This window comes from Rhinolophus sinicus, linkage group LG02 (assembly GCF_036562045.2).
Source record: "Rhinolophus sinicus isolate RSC01 linkage group LG02, ASM3656204v1, whole genome shotgun sequence".
NCBI classification, from domain to species: Eukaryota; Metazoa; Chordata; class Mammalia; order Chiroptera; family Rhinolophidae; genus Rhinolophus; species Rhinolophus sinicus.
The window spans coordinates 163,239,211-163,255,572 of NC_133752.1; the positions used below are offsets into that span (position 1 = coordinate 163,239,211).

The 16,362-nt window shown below is 34.4% G+C and overlaps 1 protein-coding gene across 1 annotated transcript in view; it reads left to right on the top strand.

Annotated features, from left to right (window-relative positions):
- Positions 1 to 16,362, top strand: part of ITPR2 (inositol 1,4,5-trisphosphate receptor type 2) — a 431,615-nt gene that overhangs the window by 206,054 nt on the left and 209,199 nt on the right. The window contains exons 33-34 of the mRNA XM_019737570.2: positions 7,950 to 8,078; positions 9,268 to 9,388. Of these exons, the coding sequence (XP_019593129.2) occupies positions 7,950 to 8,078; positions 9,268 to 9,388 (250 nt within the window). The remainder of the gene's footprint in view (positions 1 to 7,949; positions 8,079 to 9,267; positions 9,389 to 16,362) is intronic.

Consider the following 16,362-nt stretch of genomic DNA (forward strand, 5'->3'; position numbering starts at 1 on the left):
CTTCATTCACTTCCATGTCCCATTACAAATTAATTTCTTCTCAAGTCTTTTGCATCTCAGTAAATGGCAACTCCATTATTCAATCTAATCATTCAGGCAAAAAAGAACTTGGTGTCATCTGTAAATTTTATTTTCTTACATTCTAAATCTAACCCTTTAGCAAATTCTGCAAGCTTTAACTTTAAAATAACCAAAATATGACTACTTCTGAACACTTCATTCCTCCCACCCTGCTCCACAGTACCATTAACTCTCATCTAGATTATTGCAATAACTTTATAACCTGTTTTCCTGCTTTCACTCTTGCCACCTCCCTCCATCTACTCTCTATATAACAGCTATAATGATATAAATAATAATAATAATATAATAATAATAATATAATAATAATAAATGGTTCACATCACTCCTTTGCTCAGATTATTTGACCTCTCCCCTGTTCGCTGTCCCCTTTCCCATGTCCTGGTGTTTTCCCGCTAGTGGCCTCCTTGCTGCTCCTCAAATATGCCAAACACACGCCTCTCTTAGCACCTTTGTATCTGCCTGGGATGTGCTTGTCCAGGTATCCTCATGACTTCTTTGCTCTCTTCTTTCAGGACCCTGCTTAAAAGTCTTCAGAGACCTTCACTGACCACCCTATGTCAAGTAGCAACCTCTTCCCTCTGTCCCTCCTTAACTTGCTTCGTTCCCCCCCACCACTTAACATTTTTATTGTTTCTACTGAAACAAATAAGGGCAGAGATATTTCTCTCTGTTTGGTTCACTGCTGCATACTGGACATAGATCATTGTCTCACTCATAGCAGATACTCAGTAAGTTTTATAATAAATAAATGCCAACTGAAGTTAAAAATATTTAAGAAGTAAATTTGAAAACAAAGTAAATGTGGTCCTAGCATAAAGTTAAGTGGGTGCATTAATAAAATGAAATAAATCACCTGAAATAGATTTTTACGTATGTAAGATATTAATATATAATAAAGAAATTATCAGCCATTAGTAGGAAAGCAATTTGTTATTTCTAGGGATGAGCAAACTTTTTCCATAAAGAGCAAGATTGTTAATATTTGAGCTTTTCAGGCCACTATCACAACGGTTACAGCAATTATTAAAGAGAAAAGAGCCACAGATAAGATGTAAATGAATGGATATGGTTAGATTTGACCTATTGGTTATAGTTTGCTTACCCTTGGATTATTAAATTAATAATATAAACTCCATTAGGGTAGCAATTTTTATATATTTTGTTCACTGATGGATCACACGTAATAGGACATTCTTGGCATGGAATAGGCTTTCAACAAAATTGTTGATTTGAACTAAATCAAAATGACTTTTGAGGATACTGGCTATTTGGGGTGAAATGAACTCAGCTCCTAATCTAACATCATATAATAACATAAATTGCAATGGATTTTAGAGGTAAATGGTAAAAATGGATAGAATGTAGGTGAATGTTTATCTGTCTTTGGATGAGAAAGTTGTTTTTAAGTATAAAAGCAGTGGATGAAATTAGCTGAGGAAAATAATAGACTTCTCATTATTTGAAAATGTAAAACTTAAGTACATAGAAATAAAAAACATCAAAACAGGAAAAATTACTATATATTAAAAAAGGCTAATAACCTTTACATAAAGAACACATACACACACACATGCAAACACATACACACACACGAAAAACACTAACAATTTATAATACTAAAATATGCAAAACCCAGGCATTAGTGATTTATAGAGGAGGAAATATAGGTAATCCCCTGAAAATTTAATCAAGTGTTAAGAATTTAAAAAAAATACAATGGAAAATAAAATCCAATTTCCAACGATCAAAGTTGTAATAGTAAAAAGATAAAAAGTAAAAAGATAATATTAAATGTTGGTTCACATACCTTGTTGATAAAAGTGTAGATTTATGCTCTCTTTCTGAAAAGCATTTGGTAGTACATTAAAAAAAGACCTTCATACCTTTTTAATGTGTCAGATAATTTACCTTCCAAGGATCTGTCCTTGGGAAACAGTTAGAAATAATATCAAGGATTTATGGTCAAAGAAGTACAACATACTTTTATAATAATATACAAATAGAAAATAGTTTAAATATTTAATAGTAGAGAAATGGTTCAATAAATTTTGACGTATCTGTCAGATTGATGTTATAGAGACACTGAGATTATTTTTGAGGATTTTTAATAATGTGAGAAGTGCTAGTAATTGAAGGAAGAGTATAAAAATGAGAATACAAAACTGATTACCTAGAATGATTTTAACTATGCAAAATATACAAGTATATGGTAGAGCAGGTTAAAGGAAAAGATTCCATGATGTCAATGATGGTTTTATCTGGATTTTAGGCTTATTGATAATTTTTGTTTTCCATTATGTATTTTTCTATATTGTTTCGGGGTCCTACAATTAATATATATTGATAGTAAGAAAAATATTATCTTTTAAAAAATGAATTTAGAATTCTAAGAAATTCAGTTGAGTGTATGAACAGATGACTCACATTAAAAATATACCATGTTTCCCTGAAAATAAGACCGGGTCTTATATTAAGTTTTGCTCCAAAAGACACATTAGGGCTTATTTTCAGGGGCTGTCTTATTTTTTCATGTACAACAATCTACATTTATTCAAATACAGTCATGTCATCTTCTTCTGGAACGTTGTCATACTATACTAAATGCATCTGTCTGGCTGACAGTCTTAACTGGGGCTTATTTTCGGGGTAGGTCTTATTTTGGGGGAAACACGGTATATAAAAAGCAAATGTTTGGAAAAATTTTAGCCAACTGTTAAGGATCGCGAATAAAGGAATGCAAATTACAGTGAATATGCACCGTCACCTCAGATACATATAGGAACATTTTACTGTTTTGAGAAATATAAAAATGATCCTTAGGATTTGTATTCTTTGGTCTGTATGATCAAAGGTATTTTACTGGCTCTACAGCTGCCCTGTCGTGTAGGGTAGCAACTTGCCACATTTAAGTTTTAATTAGGTAAGATTATATAACATAAAAAAAAATCCAGTTCCTTATCGCACCAGCCACGTTTCAAGTGCTCAGTAAGCACATGTGTGTAGTGTTTACTAACTTGGATCATAGATGTAGAAGATTTTCATCATTGCAGAAAGGCCAGTGCAGAGTGCTGCTCTAGTATGTGATAACTTATTTAATCCAATCTGTCATCTTTGGAAGAGTAGTAGTCACTTCTACAGCAGAAGAGAGAAGGGACATCCTGTATGTAAAGGGAGCAATGTCAGACATAATTATGTCCCAAATTTCACGTAGTATTTGTTTTCCAGTAAATGATTTTAAATACCTACTGTATGCAGAGGTGCTCATGTGCAGTGGTGAGCAAGTCAGACTGGTTCTCTTACATTCTACTGGTGGAGACAGTTTTTATTTGCTCTTCTTCCAGAAACTTCCATGGCTGTTTCCTCACTTCCTTCAGTTCTTTGTTAAAATGTTGCTTTATACAGAGACCTTCCCCAAGCAATTTAATTAAAACAGTAATCCTCAACCATATCTACTCCTCCTGCAGCATTTCCTGCACTGCTTGCCCTTCTTTATTTTTCTCTAGAGTCTGTCATTTGCTCTATTTTTACCACTTACTTATATATTTATTAATTTGTCTATTGTGTCTCTCTTGATTAGAATAACGGCTCTAATACCATAGGAACTTTGTTTTTTTTGGTTCACTGATGTAACCTCTAATACAATATTTAGTTTTAATTTAATAATTTATGTCTCTAAGTGATAGTATATAAAATTTGACAAATACATAGTAAAATTCATCTGAAAGTAGAAGATGACAAATATTTCAAAAAATGGATTTTTTTTTTAAAAGACAATGATGGTGGACTTGTTTTTCAAGTTGTAAAACATTACAAATTGAGAATTGCTTCATTCTTACAGAGTTGGATTAAACTATGTTTAAAATAATGATACAAGGAATATTCTAAGGACCTGGGGAGAGATTTAAATAGTGATTAGTGACACACTATACGACACACCTCCAGTAACCTAAGAGTGAGGCAGGAAATCACTATTCAGTAAATGTTTAGAGGACAGTTAAATATCAATATGGGAAAACATTAATCAGAGTCTAGAAATCAGGTCATCTACAGCACCAAATTTCAGATAAGTTCAAGAGTTAGATCGGAGTCAAGACGTGTATAGTGATGAAAGAAGGACTTCAATAAAAAATAAAATTAGAACAAAATGTATAGAATATCCTTTTTTTGTGGAAGGGAGATTTTTTTCTTCTTCTTTATATTAAATAAATGGAAGTGATCTAAATAAAAAATAGTGCCTGAATGCTAAGAATTATTTTACATAATCCAATATAATGAAATGAATATGCTATATAAAGAATCAGAATGTGAAAAAATATGTGAAACTTCAACTGAAAAGAGCTTATTATGAAAAATATGTTAAACTGATGCAAAAAATGTGTCAGTCATTATCCAAGTTTTATTTAAAGTGGTTAGAGTGACTTATCTGTACATGACAAAATATAGGCATGAAATGATTACATGAAAAATGCCCTTGTTAGCAATGTCAGAAATGTATAATAAAATAAGTTTTAAGTGTCATCACATTGGCAAAAATAATGATAATTTACAGATAGAGCAGCAGGAAAGAGATGGCACACTCCAAGAGATGTGGAGGCCTAAAGGGGCAAGGGGGACGCCATTGTTACTGGAGTCCAGAGAGAACCTGGAGACACTGCACACAGGCTCTAATAGGAGCTGTACCCAGAGACACAGACATTGCTAAAGCTTCAGTGAGGAGAGGGAGATGGAGATGGAAGCAGAGGCAGAGTAGGTACTTCTTGCTCTTCCACTGTGATCTCCTGCCAGCTGAATCCAACCAGAGCCTGAGAGCAAGAGCTAGTTACTTGGTGGTAATGAGAGAACGTCGTGTGTATCCACAGAGAGGTTGTTGATAGCATAGTGCATTTATTATTTTAGAGGATCAGCTTAGCAAGTAGTATAAAACTGTGTGTATACTCTCATCTGTTGATTCCTTGTTTGGTGAAATATACCCCAAAATCTGAATCTGAAAGTAAAAATAATAATTTTTCCCAATTCTTTATGATAGGAAAAAACAAGTAATCACACAAAAGATTAGCAAGAAGGAAATAACTAAGAAAATAAGAAAATGATTTGTATTGTACTTTTGATTATGTGTACCGCCATTCATTCCCAAAGTAGATGAAAGCATGATTGTGGATTAGAATGATGGAGTAAATATAGCCCTTTAAAATAAGTATTTAGATAATGAGAGTACATGGGCATATTTTATAGAAAATAATGATATGTGAATACTATGTGCATGCAGATTGAAACTTTAAAAATATATGTATTATACATGAAAAGTTAATTTAATATGATGTAATTTTATTTGAGCTCTTTCCATCTTTATTGACAAGAGGTGGTAAACATAAATAAATGACAAGAGAAAGAAATATTGTTATTTATTAGGTTCTTTTTTCTTGAAAAATTTTTAAAGATTTTTAGTAAGAAAAATGGCTTTCTACATCTCTTGCCTAGCCACACTATTACAATGTAGGATACAAGGTTCCAGAAGTGAAAATGTTATTTATATGAGCAGAAATTATTTGAATTTCTTGTCCAAATGAATGAGAAATAGATTCCATAGAGTTTTGTAAACCTAGCCTTTTTTTCTTTAAAAAATTTTTTTTATATTTTATTTAATTTATATTTATAATGATAACATATTCAAATTACATACACTTTGAAAATAATCACACTTTATATTCACACTTTATATTGTGATGAAGATATATTAAAATTGTGTGCACTTTAAAATTAATTACAAAACATAAATCAAGAAAAAAAATCTTGATTATAGTTATATAATTAGTGGTTGTGCTGACACGAAGACAAAAATAAATATGATGTAATAAATATATAATAATTTACAAATGTTGTGTCTTTATTTTATTACCCAAAACGTTGCCAACTCATCAACAGAATATCCATATTTGTACAATAATTAAATTCATTTGTCTGACGTTTTAGCTACTTTCTTTAAAAAAAAAAAAAAAAATTTTTTAAACCTAGACTTTTCATTACCCAGGATTTTGAGGGAAGCCTTTATTTAGAAAGAGATTACTTTTATTAATCCACTGACTAAAACAAATCCAGTGTGTTCTTTAGCAAATGTGTGTTTGCAGGTAATGCAGTGTGATACTATAATAGCTCTGGAGAGCCCAATACAATTGTGTGAAGTGTCACTGGATGAGAAAGAAGGTTATTTGGGCTGGTTATGGTAGAATTGGTCTGCTACCTATTCCACTTTAATATATTTTTATCCTACAGATCAGAAAATTTTGCTGTAAAGCCAGTGCTGGAAAGATACTAAATGAAATAAATCCCACTTCATATCCATCAGGGAAAAATCAATTTTATATTAGTTCTGGGGCCACATTAAATTTTAGTCTTTGGTTAGATGTTTCACAAATACAGCCTAACCCAAAGTTAACCTACAATGAAAAAGCGTCCTTTCTTATTCTTCCATTAAAAAAAAAATTGTTTAATTGATTCGGTCATTTCACAACATTTATTAAATGTCTTGTATATTCCAGGCACTATGTTATATGCTGGAACAAGAACTAAAACATTATATAATATGACATAATTTATTTCCTTTAATTGCACTGTGCCCTACAATAACTCTGTGAGATTAGTTCTAATACAATCCTGTCAGGTAGGTGTCATTTAATAGATAAGGAAAAAGTGAACTGTGTTGCTGGGAAGTAATGTGGAAGCAAAACAAACCCTCTGCTCTTTCTTCTACCTCCTTTCAGCAAATACTGTTATTTTCAAAAGCAAAAAATAGGGACACACAGTTTGAGAAGGCCATTTTTCTCTTTTTTGAATTTATTTGTGTGAAAGGTTTTAAAGCAATATCACATTACATTATGTTTACTTATTCTTTTGGTTAATCACCTTATCGAAAAGAGAATATTTACATAAAAATTCAGATTGTCTAAGAACATATGGCCACCATATTTACCCACCATAACTTTGCGAATATTTAAACCTTCTTACTCTGCCCCAGGTTGTCTTATACCAAATGCTCTTCTCTTCCCACTTTCTTCTTTTTATCTCCATGTTTCTTGTCTTTTCATCACCCATCTTTTTTCATTTGTTTTTAATCATGTGTCTTAGCTTTTGCAATTTGTCTACCCAGACATACTTGGAAATTTACTGTTTGTTTAGCAAAATTACCAATTTCTGCTTCATTTAACCACATGTAAAGATCGGAGTCTGTGTTCTTTTCTGATTTATCCTCAGCTCTGGTATTGTCTCTCCTTGATTTGCTTACTCTGAGAAGACAGTCCACAAACACGTACTTCCATGCTTCCCAGATAAACCTGTGGATGAGAAAGTCAAGATTACTGGAAAGGATTTTATCCTCTTTTGGCTTTCTGTTTTCCTTTCCAGATATTTTCTGTATTCACATCCTCCAATTTGGGCTTGGTATTGTAAGTGAAAATGCGTAGCAATATAAACCTCCATTAAGCACGTTCACCACTTTCTTATAATTACTGTTTTCTCTTTGACTTCCTCACATTGAGTGGAAAGGTGTTTTCCAGCAAAGCCTTGCTTGGGGACCGAGGAAGAAGGCTATGTCCAAGAGTAGGGAGATGCAGATCATGAAGAAGGGACGGGATCTTTGAAGGAATTCTGGTCCAAGGATGAAAGGACAACCAAACTTGAAAGAGAAGCTACTGCAGAATGATAAAATGTTAATGGATTTTAGGCAGAAGTGTTTCTATTCAAAGCAACTTTAAAAAGCAGAAGAAATGTTATAAACAATCATTTCAGGATAATTTTTAGAAGGTTCCAGTACTGAGTTATAGTTCACAGATGTGATGGAACATACTGAGTTGTTTTATTTTTCCCTTCAGGTTTGCAACACAACCACAGACAGGAAACACGCAGACACCTTCCTGGAGAAGTGCGTTACTGAGTCAATAATGAACATTGTGAGCGGCTTCTTTAATTCTCCGTTTTCAGACAACAGTACCAGCCTCCAGGTAATTTAAACAAACAAATGCAGAAGCATTCTGCCACACAAACTTTATTTACCTTGTTGGAGTGGGAAAAACTTTAATCTGGTCAGGAAGTCATTTCCTGTACTTCTGAAGGTGATTCTTCTCTCATATTATTTACTGTTATGCCCCTTTGTGATTTTACCAAACTTTATTTTAAATAAACAGGCCTCATCTTCAAGTTGAATTATCCTTGCTCACCCTTTCAACGTAATAAGAACTTTTGTATTGTATATTGACTGTTTGCCAAGTGTTGAACTAAATGACACGGTTCTTTAAATGAATAGGCATTTTGACTCAATAATTCCACTTTAATAATTTATCTTGAGAGAATCAGCAGGGTTTTATATACCAACATTTTCATTCGAGTAGTTATAATACTTCAAAATTGACATCAACTACAGATAGGGGCATAGCTAAATAAATTATAGCATATCTGTTGGATGGCTTATTAAAAACCATGATTTAAAACAAATATTGATGACTAGGAAAATGATCATGAAGTAATTGTACGTGAAAAAGACCACAGAATTGCATTGTAGTACCATCCAAATTTTTGTATGTATAAAGAAATATGCATATAAACATAGAAACACTCAGTAAAGTATCCTTAAAATTTTAATACTGAATATCTCTACATAATAGGATTATTGGTGATTTTCATTTCTATGTTTTCCAAATATTTTATAGTGATTGTTTATTGCTCTTATAAATATGTCATTTCAATTAAGCTTTCTGTAAGAAAAAACGTTTAAACTATTAGAACCAGATGAAATCATTTTTGTAGGTCAAAACTGTCTCCTTTACATGCCCATCATATGAAACCAAAACATACAATCAAGCAAACAAACCCAGAACACCTGCTCTATTTATACTTGGAAATAAACCAGAGACTATTAAAAAAATACTTAAATTCATGTCATTAGCTTCAAGAAATACCATATTTTTCTGATTAAGAACATAGCTAAAATACAAATAATCAATTTTCTATAGTGTCTGGCACGTACCCTTCATGAAGTGATATGTAATAAATATTTTTTGAGTGATTATGCATTAAATAGCACTGAAACTCCAAAGACTGTATTGTGTTTTATTTTGATGAGCCTTTTTGATAATGCATAGATACTGCATCAGGAGTTAGTGGCCTGTTTGCCTTCCTTCTTTCTCTTTTTAGACACATCAGCCAGTTTTTATTCAGCTGCTACAGTCTGCCTTCAGAATTTACAATTGCACCTGGCCAAACCCAGCACAGAAATCCTCAGTGGAGTCCTGTATCAGAACTTTGGCTGAAGTGGGTGAGTCAGAATGTCGGATTTTACTTATTTTACATTTTGTTAAAGAAATTGGCTTTTGGCTAATAAGCAATACAAGCAGATTTTCCGTTTATACTTTAATAAGAAAACATGTATGGTTTCTGCAAAGCTGAAGAGCAGTGATCAGCAAACAATGCTGAATGTGTACACTTTTGGGGAGGGGGATATAATTATTATATTTCTTTTTAAAAAAAATAAAGTTTATAGTTTGCTTGTTCTACTTCTAAACTTCAATATTGCGTATGGCACTTCATACTAACTCAATGAGATTTTATCGAAACGAGTTTAGTTTAATTATCTCACATTTTATTCTGGGATTGTCTTGTTTTATTAAGTAACATGACTCATTAATACCTTTCTACGGTACTAGGACTTTTTGAGGGTTTTAGTTTTCCAGTTTTGTTTGAAATTCATCAGTATTTATTGAGGATCTATTGCACATAGAAGGCTTCAGAAATTACAAATGGCAACGGTTAGTAGATTCTCATGGATTTCTGAAAGAATTTCTCATGGATTTCTCTCTCTCTCTCTCTCTCTCTCTCTAAGTTAATTAGGCCCATCCTACAGATGACAGAGGGGAGGAGGGAAAAGAAACACAGACTTGGCTGGACTTAAAAATCAGAGGAGCTTGACCATTCTCTCATCTAATGCTGGTTCTGTAGGCATTGGGAAGGGGTGCTTACAGTGTGTGTCATCACTGTTGACATTTATTGAGCACTTACTATGTGCAATGCTAAGCAGTTTACATCCATTATCTCATTTAATCCTTAGATAGGTTCATTGATTATATAATTTTACAGTTATGGAAACTGAATTATCTAGATTCGGTGACTTGGCCAGGGTTATAGTATGTGCTCAGTAAATATTTGATAAATGAATAAATGATTTAACTATTGACTATTTAAATTTTTTCGGTCTTTTCCCCCATTTCTGCAGTTTTACTTAAGTGCTTTCACATTGACAAAATTTAATGACCGCTCAATTTTAATATGAATAAATTAAAAAGCAGGATCAGTGGAACATTATTAGAACTGAGAGGCTAATAGAGTTTATCTAGGTGATTTATTGTAAATAAGTATTAAACTTGGTAGATTTTTTTTTTTGTATATCAAAAAGAAACAGAGAATACTGTGCAAAAGATATCATTCACAATAGCAATAAAATATGAAATACTTAAGGGAAAATTTAACAGTAAACAGAGAAGATATTATAATGCTATTTTGAGGGATATGAAAGATTTTAATAAATGGAGAGATACATTCTTGAAAAATTCAATTTGTAAGGTTGCTGGACATCATTGGAGGCAAAAATGACAAAACTGAAACTGTCCTACTTCAGGCATATCAGGAGAAGGCGGGGTTCTTTGGAAAAGACAATAATGCTGGGGAAAACAGAAGGCAACAGGAACAGAGGAAAATCAAATATGAGAGATTGGCGTCATAAAAGAAGCCATAGACATGAGCTGGTAGGAGCTGAGCAGGGCTGATGAGGACAGGACATTGGGGACAACACCCATTCGTAGGGTCGCCATCAGAGCCAACTCAATGACCCATAACACACAAGAATGCTGGTCTCCTTAAATAAACTGCTAACTTGAAGGCTTCCACAGCCAGGACCCCTCCTTCCGCACACCCTCCTCTCCTCACAGCCCACTTGGGCTTAGGCATCCCATGCAGGACCACACTCCGCAAGGATGTGTTTTCTGGCAGTTTGGCTTCTGACACCCTCTCATGGACCCCAGTCTAAGTCAGGCGGCTTGCTGCCCTGAGGGGCATCCTCTCCGCCTAGCTCAGCCTCTGGCTGTCTGTGCTGGATACTTGGTCCCATGAATATCCTCGGTCCCATGAATATCCTCGTCACCTTTGACACTCCTGCCAGGCTGTCCTCCAGCATAGATACCCTCCTCACCCCACTCAAGTTCTGACTCCACCCCAGACAGCCTCCTCCGCAGGCACTGCCACTTGTTTTGGGTTCAGACACTCTGACCACCTCAGCTCCCAGGGCGTTGATTGCAGGACACAAACACTTAACTTTGTGCTCCTGCTTCAGGTTTCAGGATTGAATGGTTCAGAAAGGGATGGGAAGAACTAAAGGAAGAGGCCACAATGTGTATTGTGTCGAAAATGAAAGAACACAGACAGAAGAGAAGCTAGTTTTTATTTTAAAAAAGTACATATAGCAAAATGTCCAGGAAGATATAAATAAAATATTAACATGGGTTATCTTTGAGAGAGGGAATTACAGATGAATCTAGTGCTATTGTTCATGCTCTTGACGAACTTCTGAGCTTTTCATCGTATACTTTTCAAGTTATCATACAACAGTCCTAAAAGCATTTTTATTTTTTTTTATTTTTTGGACCAAACTAGCTGGGAAACAGACTGACTACTAAAAGACAAAATCCGAAGGAAAAGCAAAGAAAATATAATGTTATATTCTTTACATAGGAATACACTATCTCAGCTGCCAAGTATATTTCTGTATTTTAAGGCAGTCTCCCCCCTTCCATCCTTTCCTTGCTCCTTTCTCCCTCCTTCCGTTTTCCCTGCTCTTCTTCCTCCCTCAGTATTTAGCAAATGCAATGGGGGCAAACACAAGTTGGCCCTACAACAGAGCATAGAGAGCCTGCTGTTCACAACTCTTTAAAATCGAGACACAAAGAACTTTGAGGCGCAAGTGAGATTCCATGTTGTGCTTTGCCTCTGAGTTCCCCGTTCAGTGGAGTTTCTCCTGTAGTCAGGTCACTTCCTGCATAGCCGGATAGCGGAGATTTAGGGGTTTAAAACAGTCCCTGAAACTGTACTTGTCTAAAGACTTATTTCTCAGCTATAAGATTTCATTTTCTACCATTTTCCTCTACTGGCTAAAACCTTATGATTTAGCCAAAAATTTTAGTTACTTTTTGTACGCTCTAAAGACGTGTGTGATAGGAAGTCTAAAAAAAGTAAATATGTATCTCTAAATCTATAATCAAGATAGGTTTGGAAGAGTGATATTTTAGTATAAAATCTCAGTTTGATATTTGGGAGAAGGTGTATTTTCTTCTCCTTTTTCGTTTGTGCTTTCCACCTGAATAGTTGCAAAGCTCTGGAAATTCTATTCCTACCGGCACTACTCTTCTGCATTTGTACCTCTTCTTCCTTCCCTTCCACAAAGGCCTTGTTTAACCCCTCATTACTTCCTTCTTGGACCACTGTAGGAATTCAGTGTTTTCTCCTCTCTTTCCTCACTTAAGTAAATCTGCTACTAGAGTAATCTTCTTGAAGTGAAATTCTATCTCATGGTTTAGAAACATCAACAACCACATCCCCGGCTGTGTCCCTTTGTCTAACAAACTGTGGATGGATTCCTCATTGCGACATTCATGGCCTCCACAACACAACCCTGCCTTCCCTTTGGGACCTCATTGCTCACTGGTTCCCACTCCCCCACCCCCCCCAGATGAAAGCAAACTGAACTATTATGCTCCATGCATTGCTCACGCTATTAACTCTTCCTCGTTTCCACCATGGCCACCTCTCAGCATCTTTTCCATTACTCAAATATTTTTTTTTTTTGTTCAACAAAATTCCACCATAAGAGCCATTCTTGATGCCAATCCAGACCTGAACTTGTCCCCATTTGACCACTGATGCTTTTTTTATAGTCTTCATTTTATTCTGGCTTATATTACGATAAGTTCTCATCTTATCTCTCCTATTAGATTTTGAGGGACAAGGACTTAGGAAGTGCCTGTTAATGGAAAGCTACTGTCTAGGATGAAGACGGTAAAAAGCAAACTCTCTGAGAGTTAGACCTCATCTTTTTTGTTTATTGAATACTGTTCATGGAAAAACATACAACCAAAATGAAAGGCATTCAGAAGTGAACATCCTTGGTAGTGAAGGGATTTAAACCCACCTTACTTGAGTAGTAATTAAAAGTGTTTGAAATATTTAGACAAAGAAATTAAATCGAAGGGGCACATAATAACTATCTTCCAACACTTGGAGGTGAAAGGACTTCTTTTACAGCTTCCTAGGGATAGGGTTTTCACTAATATATGACAGCTGCAAGAGGCAGATTTTTGTCCCACTGTAAAGAATACCTATTTTACAATTAATACTCTTTTAAAACCTTAGGGGTTAAATTTGATTCTTTTGCTCACTTCCATTAAATACAGTTGCAGATTCTATTAGTTCCACGTGCAAAACACATATTTTTTTCATTCTCTCATGTGACACCCTTGTCCAAATCCACCATCATCTGACATGGAATACAGAAGTCTTTTTACTGAACACCCTACCTCCATTCCTGTCCTGCTACACAACCCATTCCCTCTGTAGTAGTTAGAGTGATCTTAACATGTAAATCACGTCATACCACTCACCTATTTCAACCTCTTCATTGCACTTAAAATTCATATTCCTTCCGATGGCTTAGAATGCCCTTCATCCTCTGAGCTTCAGATACTGCTCCTCGTTTCTCTCCCACCCCCCAACTCTATTCTGTCTATACTGGCTTTCTTTCTGTCTCTCATCTACACCAGGATTATTTTTTTTTAATCTTAGGGCATTTGCATGTGCTCTTCCCTCTATTTGAATCCTCTTCCCCCAGATTATCACATGCTCAAAAGTTAAGTGCTCAGTGAAGTGTTCCAGAATGTCCCATATAGATTCCCTGCTTCTTCCCACCCCTTATCAGATTTTACTATTTTATTTTCCTCTTAGAATTTATCACTATTTGAAAGCACCTTGTTGGCTTGTTTACTTATTTTTGCTTTTTTGTTGTCTGCTTCTCCCATGAGAATGTGAGAAACAGGGCCTTTGCTTTATTCACTGCTAGGACCTGAAAGTGTCTGGTGCTGATTAAGCAATTTAATGTGTTTGTTGACTGATAATAATCCATGCACTAGATATTTTACAGATAGTGAGATTTAGACTTAAAAAGGGTAAATAAGTTGCCCGATTAGTAAGTAGCTGATTTGGGTTTGGAATCCAAGTTTCTCTTGAGTATGGAGTTTATGCTGTACTGTGTTACCCCAGAAATGCTATCTTAGGAATCCCTAACATATAAACTAGAACTATGGCAATTTGGCTTGCCACGTAGGGATCTGTCTAAAGTTTTATAATTCAGGTGCAAAATCATTTTTGTGTTTCAGCAACTCTTTAAGAATACAGAGAGGCACTAAAATTTAACACAATTCAAATGTGTAAGAATTTGTAATATCAAAGAAAACGAAGAGTATGCATATTTAAGAAACATATAACAGAGAGAATACCTTGTTATTAAGCAAATTTTCAGTGCATTTACAAATTGGTAAACACATTCCTGTAAATGCAAATATCTATTATAGTGACACTTACACAACACTTTACAATTTCTAAAGTGCTCTCAAGTATATTAGCTTACCTCATGTGTCATCAAAAATACTTCATTGTTTTCCTTATTTGTACATTGGGTACAAAAGCTAGTGAAAATCAGGAAAAGCACTTACTAAGTCAGCATTTCCCCTGCATTTATCAGTGCATGGTGCAGTGAACCCTGTGATGTGGACAGAATTGTTAGCCCCATTTTACAGATCGGGACGTCAGGTTAGTGAGCTTAGGCAACTTGCCCAACATCACACAGCAGGGTGGGGACAGAGCCAGGATCTAAACCCCTTTTAGACGGACGTGCTAGCAGATATTTGTGATGCTTACTATCACAAATCAGTTCAAACATTACCTGTTTTATACCTTGAGGATACAAAATATGGATCAATATTAATGCCCACGGTCAGTTATTGTTCCTCAGTTTGCTCTTCATATAAAATTACGTATTAGAAGTATTTCAAGGAAAAGCATCCAAAAATGACTTCCATATTATTTTACTTAAAAAAGAATTTTGTCCCATGTGTTTCATAATCTTCAAATGATTTGGGGTGGTGGTATTAATTTTGGGTACTTTTTGGCAACATAATCTTTTTCCCAAATGGAAATTCTGTAAAATATCTTTTACAAATGGTTTGAATAATCAACATTAATTTTCAAGCCAATTGTTCTCTCTAAATTTGACCATGTATAAAATATTAACCCTTTGAGAAGAGAAATTCAGTCTCTGTTAAAACAAACACATTTATTTTAATCTCTCTAGGATGTTACCATTTCTTTCCCCTAATTTTTCATTTGAATTTTTATTTTATTTTGTTTTTGTTTTTGTTTTGTTTTGTTTTGTTTCTGGCATGCAGAAATTTATTTTCTTTTAGGCTTGTTAGATTCTCTTTTATCTTCAGAATGGCCTTGATCAGTTTGAGATGTTTTTGTAATTCCCATTGAGAATTTTCATGGTTTTAATTTTTCTGTCTGTTTGTGTTTTTGATGAGGCTGTTTATAATTTTGAGTTATCTGGAATGTATTTAGTAGTAAGGTATAGGATATATAATCAACTTTATCTTTTCCAGATGACTCGTCAGGTGTGCCAATACTAGTTCTTGCATAACTCATAAAATTATATTCTTTATTCAATTTTGGGGATTAATTGAGTATAGTTTGAATGCCAAACAGGAAAGATGCATTTCGTATCTTTAATGTTCTTCATGTTTAAAAACACTAGTGTTTTAGTACAGATTTATCCTGGGTATTTTGACGTGATACCAAAAAGGTGCCTCTCTCTGCCTACCCATTACACCTTCCTTGTGCACCAGCTGCTCTTGTGGACCTATACAGTGGGGCCTGACAATCGAGTGTTTTAATTAATGCTTATACTTTCTGTTGCCTTTTCCCTCTATCTGTCAGTTTATCTATCTAAGCTTTCTTTCTTTCTTTTTTTTTTTTTTTTTCCCAGAGAACCTATCACTGCAGTATATGTGTTCTCGGAGATTTTGGTCTGGCAGATATCATCAGTAGTTTTGTCTCATTAAAAATTTTCACATAATCTGCAGTCTTTAATGAGTAATAATTAGAAATAGATTTTGATTGCATCTTAAATTGACTGCA